General features: G+C 44.4%; 1 protein-coding gene across 1 annotated transcript; it reads right to left on the bottom strand.

Moving 5' to 3' along the window:
- Window positions 1–7375: 7375 nt before the first annotated feature.
- On the bottom strand, window positions 7376–8579 carry LOC133890145 (uncharacterized). The gene is made up of 2 exons (XM_062330591.1): window positions 8152–8579; window positions 7376–7896 (listed from the first exon to the last, which is right to left on the bottom strand). Exons 1-2 carry the CDS (start codon window positions 8267–8269, stop codon window positions 7547–7549), a joined length of 468 nt encoding a protein of 155 aa, XP_062186575.1. The 5' UTR covers window positions 8270–8579; the 3' UTR covers window positions 7376–7546.
- Window positions 8580–17906: the final 9327 nt, after the last annotated feature.

The raw sequence follows: 17906 nt of genomic DNA, 5'->3' as shown, positions 1-17906 counted from the left end.
CTCCCGTCTATAAATAGAGCAGCCCATGTTTCTCTCTCCCTCCCTTTCTCCACTTCGTCGCGCCACCGTACCACCACCACAGCCATTTCCGCCGCTGCAACCTCGCTGTCACCCATTCACCGTCCACATGCCGTCAAGGAGTTTCAGGACACTACCGCCATCTCTGTGCCACTGCCTGTTCACCGGAAGCTCGACTGAAGCTCGTCCGCGCCAATAGCTGAGCTGCGCTGCCGCCATCTCCCCGATGAATCGCCGACCACCACCCTGCCCGTTGTCATTCCAGCGCTCGGTGAGCACCCCAAGCCCTAGCACCCCCCTCCTAGATAGCGTGTAGGCGTCCCCGCGCTCTCCCTTAGCTTTTCACCGTACGCCGCCGTGTTTTGGTTTCCGCCGCCGTAGTTGCGCTCGTCGCCGGCATGATTCTACCCTGTGCTGTGATCCGGCCATCGTGCCATGTGCTCTGGAGGCGTTAGGCCTCTTTTCCTTGCAGGATTGGCCCCTCCCCGTGCAGTTGCGCCGCTCCACCATGTCCTCTCCGACGGTGATCTGGCGTCATTCTCTCCGCCGGTCGCTGTCGAGATGATCCTTGCCGAGTCCGCCATGTAGCGTAGAAGCCCGGCGTTAACTCGTCGTCGTGAAACTCCGGCAAAAACTCGATCCCGGGGAGCTTTCCGACGCTACGCCGCCGCGATTCCTCGCCGCCGGCTTGTTTCCCCTCCGCAACGCCGCTCGCGCTCGTTCGCGCGCTGGCGCGCTCGCGCAAGCCAGCTTGGGCCATATCTCGGCCTGGCCAGCAGGTCCAGCTCAGCCCAGTGGCTGGCTGGCCGGCCTGGCCAGCCTAACCGCCAGCAGGCCGTGCCCCGTAGGCCGGCCCAACTCCCCTGGCCCGTTAGCTAGCCACCCCAGACCCGAATGGGCCAGTACTGTGTAGCTATTACTGTGCAGCCCAAGCCCGGCCTAGACCCATCTAGGCCCAAATCCAACCCAATCTAAGCCCATTCGGCCCAACTGGGTACTATTCATATGGGTCCCACCAAATCACTGTTCATGTGGGACCAGGCTACTATTCAGTGGGCCCCACCCCGTGGGTCCCACCTATGAATAGTGTCATTTCATAATTTTCCGATTTAAATTTATATTAAATCTTCTGGGAGCCGTAACTACTCTGTTCTGGCTCCGATTTCGGTGATTCTTTCGCCAAAATTCATCTAAAATTGAGATCTAGTCATCTGTTACATTATGATGTTTGTTAAGGCTCATTGGCTTTTCATTTGGTGTGATTTGGTTCTTCCCTAGTATAGCTTGTTAATGGTCGTAGTCGCAATTGCAGATCTGCCAGAATTCTGTGAGTGCTGCGCGGGAAGCATCAGAAGCGAAGAAGATCCTGATTACAACCAAGATTTTGAAGAGAACTCCGGAGAAGGCAAGTCCTATTTCCTTGATCATACTAAACCTATGTTTTCGAATAATATACATGATCAACTAAAACTGGACTTATTATCGCATGTGCTATATATCGTATTTTCTTTCAAACCACTTGTAGTAGTTAATCCTACCAACACTGCCATGCCATACATGTCATCATCCAGAATACATATCACCCTAGGAATACCTGTTGTTACATATATTAACAATAGATGACACCTTGATATCTAGCATGCTTTGGATTGAATACATCTCCTCGGAGATGTCGCTTTTAAAATATGTCTCCTCGGAGATATTGCTTTTAAAACACTTCTCTTCGAAGACAAGATTTATTATTATCAATAATAACTCATATACCATGATTCCTTGATGGTTGTGAATTCCGTGATTGTCGGAAAATCCTTGATGTCATGTGGGACATGGAAGGTGATGTGTAAAAATGGGTGAAAACTGTTTTGGCATGGGCAGGTAGAGTAGTCCTCCGGGGAGGATGCTCATGGGAGCTTGAGTTACATGATGGTATTCATTGCCCATGAAGATGCCTAGCCCGGCCGCTTAAGGACCGAGTCTTGCGCCGTCATGCTTAGCCACCTCGTACAACCATACGTCCTGTATGGGCAGGACTTGATTTTTCCTTCACTGGACTGAGTTGGGCATCATACCAGGAGGCTGAGAGCAACGAGTAGCCAGGAGTCTATCTGTCCCGTTGTTTGGAGGTTCAGGGACCGGCTTAGGCTTAAAAATGGAGGGTGGCCTTCGGAACATGCAGCTCTGGAACTTGGCGTGTCTCGTGGAAAAGCCCGGTAGGAAAGGTGTTTGGAGAGTCTCGGTATGATTCGCTCCTCCGCTTGCAACGGTTGGAGACTGAGCATATCGTATGGGTAAAGCTGTACAACCTCTGCAGAGTATAAACCTATTCGAATAGCTGTGTCCACGGTCATGGACATGCAAAGCATTGACCTCACTTGAATAGACTCCAGGTGCATGTGTTTTGATGAGTGAATGTGTGGACTAGATGTCCGTGTGATGTGGTTCCTGGCTCGATCCGCCAGAAGCTATGTGGTGCTAGAGGTACACCAGATGTGATAAAAGGGACTGTGGAGTGAGGTATAGCCCCTCCCAGGACCGAAAACCCTCCAGATACAACTTGTTACCCTGGTTTTGGTTTTAAAACCGTCTGACAACTTTATTACCAGGTCACCTTCTAATACGTTGGGGACTTGAGGTGATACTCAGTACCAACAGAAGATGCCTGCAGTTTGTTTTCAAAATCTTTGTTACATTTATTTCAAAAGGTTAACAGTGGAGAGTATAACTGCATACCTGCATGAAACCTGTTTTACGCTTAAAACTATGCCGTAAAGCCTTACCCTTGAAATACCCATATATGCATCTATCAACACTTTGAAGTAGTATAGGGCTTGCTGAGTACCTTTCGTACTCACTCTTGCTGTCATTCAGATGAAGAAGCCGATGCCGACTTCGCCGGAGGAGAAGCCAGAAATGAAGAATAGTATCTAAAGTCGCGTCCGCACCCTCGTTGCTTGTGGCTTGGGCTTTTGTTCCGCTGTGTGCTTTGATGGCCGCTATGCCAGGTTTGTAATATACAGTATGGGTTGTAACCTTTTGTACTCTAAACCATATTACTTATGTACGAAGTTTGAATGTGATATTATGACTGTTATACTGTGCGTATCAGCTACGTAATCCAGGGACTGATACGTGAGGCACAGGGGAACCCGGGTTCGGGGTCCTGACATAGTGCTTATCCCCGTAGAGACCTAAACTTGTATAAATCTATATCTCTTCACTACTACATAACAGATCATCAGTGCTGGTTTAAAATCACCATCAGTGACGGTTCTTGAACCGACACTGATTACTCAGCACTGATAATCACCGACTATCAGTGTCGGTTCTGGAACCAACACTGAAAGTGTCATCAGTGCGGTTCTTGACTGGAACCGCCATGGATAGTCGGTTCCAAAAATTAACATTCAGGGCCGAAAAACTGGATTCTGTTTTGCAACCAACTAGACCAGGCCCGAGCTACCCCCACACGCAAACGATGTAGTAAGTCTCAATTTGTGTGTTTTTTTGCGCATGTGAGTTCCATTGGATTCGAACCCGCGACCTCTTCCCTCACGCGTAGCTTCCTTACCATCTCATCTATCTCTCATTGTTGATGGCAATACGGAATATTTTCCTTTTGACCCTTCCTGCCGAAAACTTTGTTATGATTATTTCGGCATCTAACTTACTTCAAATGAAAAGGTTGTCAACTACAAAGTTATAGATCTCATTGAGAGATATAATTTTCATATAAATACTTTTCTCATTCGAATATTATATAAATATTTTATAAATTTTTGAAAAATTAACTATATATATGCAAACTGACATTTTTCCCGGCTTCAACACGAACAAACTTTAGCATTATGTCTTATCATTTCAGCATGTACTTATTACTATTAGAGATTAGCATTTATCTAACTTATATTTTTTCCATCTTTCCATATGTCATATAATTTGGAAATGGGTGCCCGCGTGAAAGTCAAACAAGAACTTCAATTAATACATTTCATATAAAGTATATGTTAATCATGTATTAGTGGTGAACATTGCATATATTATCATTTCAATATTGTGTTACTACTTTCATCTATTTTCATATAGTCCATGAGTGCTAGGTATATTCCCATAAGTGAATCACGACAAAAGAATTCGAGCCTGATAAGTTACGTGTTTTAAATTGTTTGTAACTCAGATTTGATCACCTATATGATGTCAAATAAAAATATTATCAACTACAAAGTTGTAGACCGCACCGAATGCTATAATTTTTATATAAAGTATATCTCCATCCAACACCGTATGAAAAAGTTATGAATTTCGAAAAATCGGTTGTCATCAACTATCAGTGCCGGTTCGTGACACGAACCGCCACTAATAGTCCCTTCATTATCAGTCCCGGTTCTTAGCGCCTCAACCATGGTTTGGGCATGTGAGGTTAAGAAGCGACACTGATACCTTTTTAGTGCCAGTTCTTAAGCAATTGCCACTAATAGACCGGCACCTATGATATGTTTTGTGGTAGTGCTTTCTGCGATATGTCTCTAACGGCCAACAAGGTATCTCTTCTACACCTATAAATATTTAGTAATCATTTCTTTAATAGTCGATGACCGGTGGAATGATGTGGAGGAGTAGATATGGGCCAGGTGGAGGCAACCGCGGCGAGGCTAAGGTACGTGTGATACTTGGCTAGGGTTAGGAGTATCCTGGGGTGGCTTTAGGTGAGAGATAAAGGAGAGGGAGAGGAAGGGAAAAGCCTAATAGCGAGTGGCGGTTTGGCGAGCTCAACGCGACGGTTGGTGGTTACACTCAATTAAGGTGGGATTAGAAGTGGTTTAAGGAGGAGGAGGAGGTGGCGCTAGTGGTGGAAAAGGGTGGGTGACGGTTGGTTACACTCAATTAAGGTGGGATTAGAAATGGTTTGAGGAGGAGGAGGTGGCGCTAGTGGTGGAAAAGGGTGGGCTCGGTGCCATTTATAGAGGAAGGGAGTGATGGCGAGGATGGCGGCGACGGAGCGGCCACAGCGTCACGCGGTGTGCGCGTCATGCACTGATATGGGACACCGTAGGGGAGCAGGTGGCTGTGGCGCGGAATGGCTATAGCGACGGTGAGGGCGGGCGGCGCTGGACGCGATGGAACAGAGTACCGTGCCAGGATTAACAGGCGGTGGGATTCCCGGATAGCAGCACGATGTAGGGAGAGAGAAAAAAGAGAAGAAATATTTTTAATTTGATTTTTTTCTGTTCTTCTGTTCTGGGATTTTATTCTAGGGTTTTACGGGTGTGACATACACGTACTAAATGATGGTTAGAAACACATATTGCATTGCACAGCTCACTATTGAAACGACATGCATGCTTGACTACGGTCTACTGGCCGATAGAGGCGCGGAAAAGAGCGGCCACCGTCGCAGCGACGGATCTCGTTCAGAAGACGGCAGGGGGCACGACCGGGCCAGCGGCGCGCAGGATCAGGAAGTAAAGCACCGAGCTGGCCACGAACGCCGCGCACGATATCAGCATGCCGGCGACGACCGGGGCATTCATGGTGACGGCGTAGAGTGTCGGCCCGCAGAACCAGACGAGCGCCACGAGGACGAGGACCGCGGCGACACCGAGCGCGAAGGGGAGCGCGGCGGCGGCGGCAGCTTGGAGCCACCGCCAGAACGCCTCTAGCTGCAGCACGAGATAGTGGGCCTTGTCCGCCAGAGCTGCGAAGAGGTGGGCGAAGATTTCGGGGAAGAAGCTCTTGACGAACTGCCACAGGCCGTCGACGTGGAAGCTGATGGTGCCCGCGGCGTCGGCGACGGTGGTGACGAGCCACCGCCGTAGCGCCTCTAGAGGCAGGACGAGCAGGTGGGCCGCGCCCGCTAGAGCGGCAAAGATGTTGACGAAGAAGCCCGTGACCAGCTGCCACAACAGACCGCCAACGTCGAAGCTGATGTCGCCTGCGAAGCCTTGGGCGATGGTGCCGCCATGCAGGAGCTTCCTTGCTGCTGTGTCAGCGATGGCCATGCCAGATGTCAGTGACGACTAGTGAAGTGAGTGAGAAATGGGGCTGCTGGATGGAGTCTCTGGCTTGCGTTCTTGACTAGCTACGAGCACACTACTTTCCTGGCTTCTATAGTGTGTAGTGATTATACATATGCACATTAGTTTACTTAACTACGAAGAAAAGCTAGCTCACTGCCGGTGCGGGTTTCGTGGGATAGCTCACTTTAGTGTGTAGTGTGTAAAAAGGATAGTAAGCTCAAAAGGTAATATTAATATTCGGTCTTATACATTATATCAGAGAAGTTTAAGGTACATATTGCTATTATCAGTCTTTAAGTTTGAGGTTAGATATCAAGCAACAAAATGTTGTTTCTCATTGATTTTTCTCTCTCCCATCCACTCGTTACCAACTACTCCCAAGTACCAACCGAAGCTCTCGTGATTTTTTTTATTTTCGAGTATCATCTATCTTAGAGTTCGATCTGAGTTTCAAACGTAACACAAGTAAACCTTAAATCAATTCAGTACATATAAAACCTATCTTAAAACTCGTTGAGACCTTTAATACTAGTGACATTCTTAGTCTAAATTAAACACGAAGTCTACGTTGAAACACTTACTTTGTCCGTAATTTCCGTTGTTGATCGATCAACTAGAGATTCAAAACACGTCAACATTACACAACATGTTATCGGTATAAGCTTGCTGTATCGACCGGAGTATTTGTTGTAGCAGAGAGTTGTCTCTTTATGATAGTGAAGTGGACGTAGTAAAGGGTGGGTTAGAGTTCAAGCCATTGATGTTGGTGTTCTGATCTCGGGTCCATAACGAGTCAACTGAACTAGACTAAGTTCTAAGAGGAACTACGTTTCACCCATATGCTTTGATTAGAAGCACAACCAATGAGATTGGTTGCAGCTCTATCATCGTGTTGTGCCTATAAAGATGATAGGAGCCGACATCTCAGCGGGTGTGCTTGAGAGGTTGCCTACCTATCCACCCAGACCCTAAAATAATCCTAAGAGGCACAGAAACATGGTGAAGGCCACCACCACTGTCGCCATCCGCACTTACATCATGTTGGCACTGCGCCAAACTCATGTACACCGACGTGATCGTCTTCATCGACTTGTACGTTGGATTGAGGTTTAAGATATAGTTGGACAATGAATGTAGTTTTAGCCCATATATGATGTAGGACACCATAATCCAATTCTGGATTGAGGTGACCGTTTTTTTCTATACTTGTTAGTGCTCGTCGGAATCCAATTCTGATTGCTAGACACGTTACTTTGACATCTTCGACTTGGTTCGATCCATTAGCCTCCCAACGAAGGCAAGGTAGCTGGCAGATACCATGGTTTCAAAGAACAAAGACTAAAGAAAAGAACATACAGCTAAGCATGAAATGCTATTATTTCTGATTGAATCTACATTATACTCCGTACATATTTTTTTTACATGAACCAATACTGTGATGGATCAAGGATTCATATGTGAGTAGAACATCAGACTTGGCCGTTTGAACATCAGACTTGGCCGTTTGAACATCTTCATCTCCCATCCTCCTTGCTTCCAAAAAAAATGGCAAAATTTCGGAGCGACGTTAACGAGATCAAATGGTCAACAATATGATGTGCTCGTATGCTTGTGATCAGCATGATGACAATGACGATGCAGTGCGATTTCTGGGCAAAACTTGTATGACTGATGATCATTGAGGTGCCTGCCGCGATCCCTGTAATTTTAGCAGATGCTCTGGATCCAGCGATATGAGTTCCCTTCTTCGTCTTCGTGCGTTTGCAAGACTGATGATGAAATAGATCAGCTGCACAGCCTAACGGTGCACGCCACTGCCTGCGCCAGTACCTAATCCTCGCCTTCACCTCATCTGGGCTGTCCCCTGCATCAACGGAATCTAGAACACGTGAGCTTGATAGCCATCTGAGAGCAGAGTAGGCTAAACCAATCATCGCTCGTTCAGTCGTTGTTTACAATCAGGAGAAAAATTCTGAACTGATTTCTACAAGATTGAGGTAAACGAAGAAAATGTTTTGCTAAGGTTGATAGGATCTTGAAGACTTGAACATATATAAGCTTTGCAACATGAGAAATCAAGAAAAATAATTTGCGCACAGGTCGAACAGTTGGTGCTTACCAGGACTAGAGATCTTGCGGTTGGTGGTGACGCGCTGCGCCAGCGAGGCCGGAGCTATCGCTGGAGCCTCCTTTGCCTTGCTTAGCTGCTCGTGCTCATCCAGGAAGCGCTGCCTCATGGAGTAGCAGAGCTCGAGCGCGGGGAGCGTGCCGCAGAGCTCAAGGATCTCGTTGTAGTTGAAGCCGAACCCTAGATCCACACACCACTTGAGCTCCTCCAGGTCATCGTCCGTCAGGCTCCTCGCCCTAACGACGCCGCTCTCACTGGCGGCGGCAGCGCCGCAGTCCGGGGAGCCCCTTTAGCCGGCGACCACCACCGGCCACGCCGCATCCTGCTGCAGCCCGCGCCACACGTCCTCTGCCTCAGCCTCCACGGGTTGTTCCACCGCGTCTCCGTTCTTTGTCCGGCAGTGTTAGTGGGGAGGGATCGGGAGTGAGGTGGGGCGCGGGTATGCCAGTGGCATTTGTGGGTAATTTTGCTATAATTGTGTACACACTTTCATATCTCTAACCCTCGTAATCTAAAAAATTATCCTTTCTCTTGATTGTAGATTTTGCCACAATCTTATGGTCTGTTTGTTTTTTATAATGATTTCAGGATTCTTATTTTAAACTCAGAATCAAAAACAAACAGGTTAATTCTACAATCCAGATTTCACAATCTAGAGCCAGATTATGCTATAATCCATAATTCAAAGTAAGACTGCTTTTGGATTGTGGATTGTGGATTATAACACATATTTATCCACTATTGTCATTACAAACATAATGTTTCGCTTCTTTCTCCTCCTTCCCGAGCTTGTTTCCTCTCTCTTTCCCATCTCCACCCCCCTCCGCCTCCCCAGATTCCTCTGCACCACCATGGACGACCTCGAGCAGGCCATCCTGCTCCCATCCGACTCCCCGGCGGCCACCACTGCCTCCCCTTATCGCCCACACCCACGATGAGTCCCCAGCATAGTCACTCCTCTAGTCCCTCCACGACGCGCTCCTCCACCGCCACCTCACACTCCTTAACAACCTCGTGCTGCTCCGCTCCTTGCTCCTCTCCCCAGTGAGCTCAACCGCTGTTGATGTCGAGGTCGAGGAGGCACGTGAGGTTGCCAAAGGAGGCTAGGATGGGGCCCAACAGGTCGAGAATGGAGTCGACGTAGAGGATCTCGAGTGTGGTGAGCTCGCCGAGCACCGTCGGCACGGGCGTCAAGACGGCACCAAGGGAGAAGAGGGCCAACCCCGTGATGTGGTCAGCTTAGTTGCAGAACAGTGCGGGATCCCACGCGCAGTAGTTGGTGGACGGCAGCCACGAGGACCATTAGCAGTGTGCCACAATTTGGTGTTTGTAGGCAGAGAAGAGGAGTAGGGAAAGCAACATGGAGCAGAGTTCGTAGGGGAGGGGGAGAGAGGGGGGATAGATTTTAATTTAGTGTTGTTTGTTTTAGATTGTAAAATCCAGATTCTAACAATTCAGATTCTAGATTGTTAGAATCAAAATCTGAATTGTTAGAATCACAATAAAAACAAATAGGCCTTTAATTGTGATTGTGGATTAAGGAATGTGGAAATCCAACTATTTGTTTTTTATTCTAGCATTTAAAAGCTACCACAATCACAATAAAAAACAAGCATGCCCTTAATTAGATCTAATTATGTTTGGATGATGCTAATTAGTGAGCAATTATGTGTTTTAAGTTTAGTTAGACTCAGGTTAATGCAATATGTGCATACATTCATGATTAGTCATGCTTAAGATTAATTAGGCATCGGGACAGATGAATTAGTGCAAATTGATGATCATTATGGCTTAATTATTTATGGGTTAGTCATGTTTAGCCTAATTAGCCTTGGGTCTTAAATCAATTAAGCTCATATCAGTACGTTTGTGTCGTTTTTTATGCATATGTGCTTATGATAATTATGATCTAACCCATGTTTGATCCTAATTAGTGAAAATTAGATACGATTCGATCATGCTTAGTTCAATTTGACCCTGGTTTGGTAGTTTTTGGACGCATATGCTCATGAATCGGAAAAATTAGGCTCGGGTTAGAGTTTTTTATCATGAATTGAAGGTTGTTATGTATGTATGTGTGTTTATGTGTCCCCTTTTATACCCGGGATAGACTAATTGGATTCGGTTTGGGGGGATTAAGCTCGGGCAAGCATGTAAGAAGGAGGGAAATTTGGTAAATCAAAAAAACCTAAGGCAAAACCATAAGAAATCCCTAAATACCGAACCCTAATCCCAAATCTGAACTCTAATCCCCAAATCCCCGTAACCACAAATCCCAATCTGTAAATCAATAACCCTAATCTAAAGGAGGAGCCAAATCTTATGCATTTATGTTGACCTTGAAGCCGCTAGAGCCGATTCCCGTGTCTTCTCCAACATATCCAAGAACTCCGTCTCGATCGCGTGCAAATCTTGAGTCGCTGGTGCCTTCATCTTGTCGTTGTGGCTGCTTTCTTGCGCTCATGATTTGGAGCTCTTCCGGTGTGCTCCTTTTCTTGCCGCATGCACCGTGCACATGTGGACCACCATAGACCTGCTCGACGACGCCACGCGGGACCTCGGTCACATGTGTGCGCCGGCAAGCAATCCCACGGCGGGCACCTTCTACGCCCTTAGCTTAGTGCTCCTCCTCCTACTCTCTCTCTCTCTCTCTCTCTCTCTCTCTCAGCGGCCGACGGTGGTGGCTCTCCATCGCCACTCATCTTTCCTCTCTCTCACCACCTTGCTTTTTTTCTCGGGAGATAACAGGGAAATGGGAGGAGGAAATTAGGGTTAAGACATCTACAGCAGATACTCTAAAAATCCATCCCCTATAATACTATTACAGTATCCCCTAATACTATTACATTACTATCTATTTTTTCCATCTCCAACAGCTACCCTATTTCCTACCTTCTATTACTCTCCCTCTCCCTTGGACCCACCTTCATCCTCTGTAAACAGTATTGCCGGTCTCCTTTTTCGTTCGCATATTTGTTACCGCCGGTTCCTGTCTGCAATACTGTAGTGCTAGATAAGGGAGCTGCTAGAGCGCGTTGCTGGCATCTTCGATGGGTAAAAGGAGTCGGCACAGTGATACGGAACCATTTGCCGATCATGCTGGAGTAGGCCTTATGGTTTTGGGGGAGGAGGCGTTGTTTTGTTCGAGCGAAAATGACACGAAGTCATCGGGTTTGGATGGGCAGCCAGGATTTGATGTGCCAGCGTGGGTGTCCGGGCTGACGCATGTACGTGGAGGCCAGGCCATGCGTTGCTGGGCCGTGCGTCACACTAATGGGACGAGGCTTAGCTAGGCCACTGTACTATTTTGCTAGGCAACATGGACGCGTGCTCCGTGATGACAGGCCGATGCGAAAACGATTGGGCCAACCGCCAGCTATTGGGCCATTTTTTGTTTTTCCAATGAATTTTGGGCTTGTTTATTATGAGATTTTCCTGTGAATTTTGATGGTTCATGGAAACCAAGTTGAAATATGTCTTAGTTTACTTGTGATGAGTGATTTATATTGGTATTTATTTGATTTGATGATCTTCAGTTTTGCATGAGCTTTGATGTGATTTGAATTGATTTGGGGTTTCATTTAAGCATATTTGAAAGTACTTGATGTCGCCAAGAGGGGGGTGAATAGTCATTTTCTAAAAATTAAAAACTTCACAGCGGATTAAACAGTACCCGGATATTCCGGTTCAATCCGGATACTCTGGGGTCCGAAGTCTCCGAGTTCACCCGGTTTGTTCGGCCTATATAGGAACTTCAAAATCAAAAGAAACTTAAGCAAGTCTAGATTGATCTATAAGTTACCACAGGTTTTAAGAGATGCATAAAGATCTTTTCACCAACGACCTGCAGCCACAAACTCACGAGCAAGTAGATCGAAGCAAATCACTCAAATTCAACTAGAACAACAGAAATGCAAGAAAGTAAAAAAGACAAAATTTATTCCTGAAGTTCGGCCACTCCACAAAGAAGTGTCTACATCTCCGTTGAGGAGCTCACAAAGAGGCAGGTTTCTTTCAACCCTTTCCTCACCCAAGCGACCATAAAGATCGAGCTAGAGTTGCTTACTCAAATCGATGGGTAATACAAACTTCCCGGGGCACTCCACAAGCTTAAGTGCTCTCCAGGCGACGCCAACCGTCTAGGAGCTCAAAGCTCCAAGAGTAAAGAATGCAAATCAAAGGCTTGGCAATGAACTCAAGTGCTCAAAGATGGGATTTAAGCTCTTTAGCACTTAATCTCACTCTCCTAACCCTGATCCCCAAATCTTGCAAGAATCAAAACTCTAGAGGAGTTAGGAGGGCTATTGAATGACAATGAATGATTTTATCCACGAGTTGTTCAGCAGCAATGAAGAGAGAGGTGATGGGTATTTATACCCACCCTCTCAAAAACTAGCCATTATTGTGCCTTTTGAACTGACCCGGAGTATCCGGGTTTACCTGGAGACTCCGAGTAACACTTAGCACTCAGCCGAAAGCACAGTCCAGAGCCTGCCTGGAGGGTCCAGATGCTTCAAAACCTGGAGTATCTGGACCAACCTGGAGACTCCAAGATAAAAAATAAATCCAAACCAAGAGCCCTGTCCCGGAGCTCTACCCGGAGACTCCAAGAAAAGCACCAGAATCCAAAGTGTCTAGGCTAACGGCTAACCCGGAGACTCCAGGTTCTAACAACACTTTCCTTTTTCCCGATGTTCGTGAGTGATTGTGTCTCTCAATTTTTGGTTCTAAAAGGATACATTGAGCACTAAGACATCATCAAAACTATCATTACACATCCCTCTTGATAGTACGGCATTTCTAAACTCAATTTCAACAATAAAAAGAATTAAAGCCTATTGAGCAACTACATGCAGCTTCTCTATTCTTCTGAGGGACGCCAATGTCATTTAACTTCTCCAAAGGGACTTAAACTTGTTCATAATCTCAGTAAACTCATTAGTCCCTTAATCGTTGTCATCAATTAGCCAAAACCCACATAGGGGGCCTAGATGCACTTTCAATATTGATTATGGACTAACTATAATTGAAGTTGGAGATATGTGTTTGCTTGTCTTACAGTGTGCAGGTGATGGATGCAACTTGGCGATCGACGGCGGGGTGATCGGGGCCGAGTGGAGTGCTTGGTTCCGGATGATCAAGGAGACCGGACAAAGTTAAGGGTGATCCTAGCTATACACGTGAAGGTCAAGCAAAGCATCGAACGGAGGATGAAGACGACGTGTTGACAAAGTCAAGCGAAAGGGATACCGGTGCAAGTGACAAGGCGGCCCAAGGGATCAGGAGCGGGAGAGACTTACCGACGGTCAGGATGGTAAGACGGAGTACACGCGTCAATATCGAAGCATTTCTTTAAGATGTAAGCAAGTGGGAAGTCACGCTTTGATAAGCGTGCTAGAGTTTCGCAGTTTGGCCTCAAAATCGTTAGAGGACTGGAGGAGTATGTGGCACCATCACGAAGCTTGCACCGAGACAAAGCTAAGTCATGAAGATATCACGGCCGTCTGATGAATGGAGAAGAAAATTGACCAAAATACTCTCGGTGGTAGGTAGGAGTGTACTACAAGAGAGGAGTATTTTGGAAAAAAAAAAGCAAGAAAACTTAGGGGTCAAATTTTTTAGGCCTATAAATAGAGGGATATGGCTATGGGATAAGATGAATCAGCCATTTTGATCCCCTTATGCCATCCATATGAGAACCTTGTGCTAGAGTTTTAGAGGAGATGAAGTTGAATGCTTAGCCTATGTATTAGGTGAGAGTTTTGTAAGGAAAAATATTTGTAATCTGCCTAAAATTTGGCTGATCTCTGTTGCAATAAAGTTTATTTTTCTTCATATTATTATGCTCACCTCCTTCTAGTTTTCCTCTATTAGTTCCCTTGCAAGTTTGCAAGTTTTTCAGTTTCCATATTTGATTTTCATTTTGGTTTTTGGGCCAAAATTTTAGCACCTTGTGAGGTCATTCTTCTTATTGTTAGAGGCATAAAATTCGGATACACACGCTTATATGATGGGATCTTAAATTCTCTTGCCCCTAGACAATCAACTTGGAGAGTTTCGTTGCTCGGTGTTCATCTTTTCTTGTTTCTTTGTAAGTTATGATCTTTTGAGTGCTAAGACACATATATTAATCTTAAATGGAACCTATGGTTCATATACCATATGTACAATCATGTTGTCTCGATATTCTTTTGTTAAAACTTATCTCTATTTTTGCTTCCGCTTGAGTTTTGAGATATGTTGGATGATCCAAAGGAGAAGGCCATCCATTTCGCAAAAAAATTGTTGAGACGCCTATTCACCCTCCCTCCCCTAGTCTTCAATCTCGTTCCTACGATTCTCTATTTATGCACTGGAATTCTAACGATTATGGCCCAAAATGAATCATGTATAATGTAAAAAAACAATTATGGTCCAAATAAATAATGTACCAAAATCCATGATTATTTCTCTAAATTGATTTTTTTCTAATGAACTTAATGCTTTTCTTTTATGCACTAGATTAATTAACTAATGAAGTCTAAATAATGATATTTTATGTATCAAAATTTATGAATATTTCTCTGGATAATTTGGAACCAACGAGAAAATTTATTTAAATAATTTTGATGTCTTTTTGGATTTAATTGCCTGCTGTATTTTACGATTAATTTTACAAAGGTCCATAATTACTTTCTGACCACGTTGATTGTAATTATATACCATTTATATATGTATTTAATATATTTTTTTCATTTTCTGCACAACGGTGATATAGACTAGAATTGAACTTTTTGTGAATTGTTACATGATTTTAATCAGACCAAGATAGGGTTAATTTCGTGCAAATATTACTTCAGGATAATGTTCTAATTTGGCCTAATATTTCTCCTTCAGCTCTTAACACATTCTCTATTGCTGCCACAATTGACGGCATAGAGCATCTCACGGGGAATAAATTTTCCGCTTGGAAAGCTAAAGTGGCGGTTGTTCTTGGCGTTCTGGATCTTAATTATGCACTAATGGTTGACGCTCTCACTGCTCCCGCCGTTGGTGTGGAGAATTACGATGAACTTAAAAAAACTTATGATGATATTGCTGAGAAGTGGGAGCAGTTGAACCATTTGTCTCTAATGGTTATGAAGAATTTTTTCTCATTTGCGATAAGTGGAGCAATCCCTTACTCGGATACTGCTAAAACGTACTTGGCATCTGTGGAGGAGCAATTCAAAAACACTTCTAAGGTTTATGCCAATACTCTCATTTAGAGACTTCTAAGCAATAAGTATGATGGGTCTAACAGCATAAGATAACACATTATAATGATGACTGACATAGCTGGCAAGCTCAAGGGCATAGACATGGAGATATCTGAGGATTTTCTTATCCGTTTTATTACAACATCTCTACCTTATGAGTTTACTCCATTTAAGATCAATTACAACACTCATAATTTGAAGTGGATCATGAGCGACTTGATCATGATGTGTGTCCAAGAGAAGGAGAGGTTGAGGGTAAAAAATAAAGATTATGTGCATCATGTTAGCGGCTCCAGCAAAAGAAAATTTCAAGGGGATTATAAATATAAGAAGAAGCTCCATTAATAATGTTTTCATGTTCCTTCCATAAGGAGGAACCTTATTTTTGTTTATTAGTTGGACGATTATAGTTATTAATGTAATTTCAGAGACAATAAGTGTATCATTAAGTTTAAATTCGGAAATTATTAGTCATGCTCCCTTTGAACAATAAGACATATTCAAAACCATGGTATTGTCTTTTTAGCCACGTTTCGAGGAGGGAATAGATAGTCTCATCAAGGAAGTGATTCTCCACCTTTTAGACTTCTCTAACTCTGACCATTGCATAGTTTGAGGGGGAGCCATTAAGTTTTCTAGAATTCCAAATGAAGCACTTAATGATGTGCCTCAGCAGTTGTAGAAGATCCCAACTCGTATAAAGAACATTCACCTGAGTGGCTTAATGTCATGAAAGATCAATTAAAGTTTACGAGTGATAATGATGAATGAGACTTAGTAGAAACTCCCGACATAGCCAAAACAGTAGGTTGTAAATGGGTCTACAAAACAAAGAGTGACTCTAAGGGAAAATATCGAAAGGTTCAAAGCAACGCTCAAAGAGCAGGGATTGACAACTGCATTTAAATAAAGTTTAAAAGGGAAAAAATCATCATCTTAGTTAGAAGAAGGATTTTGGTGAAGCTTTTACGTTCTTTATAATGATATTCACCGAGATAGGTTCAATGGCATACATTGACATAGTGCTAAAGAAATACAATATGTATAAGTATTGTGCCACGCCTGCTCCTGTTGTAAAGGGAAATAAGTTAAGGATATTTTAATATGCAATGTCCTAGTAACTATTATGAAACTGATCAGATGAAGTCGGTTTCTTATGCTTCAGCTGTCAGAAGCATCATGTGCACGCCCTGTATTTAGTCTTCATAACCGGGATACTTGGCAGATATCAGTCAAATCCAGAACTGGACCAATAGAAAGCCGTTAAGAAAGTCTTTCGTTGTTTGCAAGGCACTAAGTACTACATTCTCATGTTTAAGAATTCATTTGCGAGGTGTGTGGATACTAAGCAATCCACGACATATTATATCCTCACCCTTGCTAGGAGAGCTATCTCGTGAAAAAGCTCTAAACAGACACTTACAACATCATCAACGATGCAATATGAGTTTGTAGCATGTTATGAAGCTACCGGGTAGGCTGTATGACTAAAAAACTTATGTTATCCTAGAATTAAGAATGCTATATAGCATTTTAAAACCACTTATCCAGCTTTTATAAGTCGAGTGGTACTATCAAACATATCAGCATTAAGTATTAAGTTGTGAAAGATAAAATCCAGAATTAAACCATCAATATCAAGCATATAAATGCTGAGTTAATACTTGTGGAACGTTCAGTAAAGGCTTACCACCCCATATTTTTCATGATTATAGCCGGCATAGGGTTATTGGAAAGCCTATGATTCTGGATAAGAGGATCATAAAACAAACCAACTCCCATTAAGCATAACAAATATTCATTTCGAGATGAGATAGTATGCTATATGTTATTGGGTTTCAGTGGCATTTCATTAGCCGTTGTAATGCTTTGTCTTAGTGTGCTATTTCATCGAGAGTGGGCTCATGATGTTAGCCTTACGATCAAGAGGGAGAATATTTGTGTTTTGATCTTGGCTTCATCATGAGTCAACCGAACTGGATCGAATCCTAAGGGGAACTACGTCCCACTTGTGTGCTTTGATCGGAAGTACAACCAACAAGATTGGTCGCGGTCCCACCATCGTGCGGTGCCTATAAAGATGAGGGGGGCCGGCATCTCATCAGGTGTGCTCGAGAGATTGCCTACCTATCCACCCAAACCCTAAGATGGTCCTGAAGGGCACATAAACGTAGTGAAGGCCGCTGTCGCCATCGCCATCCGCACCTATGTCACGCCGGCACTGCACCAAGCTCATCTACACCGACGTGATCGTCTTCATAGACTTGTACATCTACGTCATCAGCTCTTTGCACCGAGGCATCACCGAGCCTTTTAATGGCATCATCCGGCTTCGATATGTGCTCACGCTTCCGCTAATGTTATGGGTGTTCGGTTTTGAGAGCTAGTGATCATGTATTAGGGTGATTAAGATCTAATAATTGAGTGCCTCCAACACCACCCTCAGGTCGTCAATCACGGGGAGAGACAAGGGGGTGCAGGTTGGTCTAGGGTTTGAGCAAGATGGTT

Source organism: Phragmites australis, chromosome 14 (assembly GCF_958298935.1).
Source record: "Phragmites australis chromosome 14, lpPhrAust1.1, whole genome shotgun sequence".
NCBI classification, from domain to species: Eukaryota; Viridiplantae; Streptophyta; class Magnoliopsida; order Poales; family Poaceae; genus Phragmites; species Phragmites australis.
Note: the sequence above shows the minus strand (reverse complement) of the source record. Positions and strands in the feature narration are given on the sequence as shown.

Bases quoted from the DNA above. Each gene is read 5' to 3' on its own strand.
- LOC133890145 (XM_062330591.1), bottom strand. From the start codon at position 8,269: ATGAGGCAGCGCTTCCTGGATGAGCACGAGCAGCTAAGCAAGGCAAAG. The intron at 7,897-8,151 runs GTAAGCACCAAC...CCGTTGATGCAG, and splicing joins CCGCAAGATCTCTAGTCCTG to GGGACAGCCCAGATGAGGTG.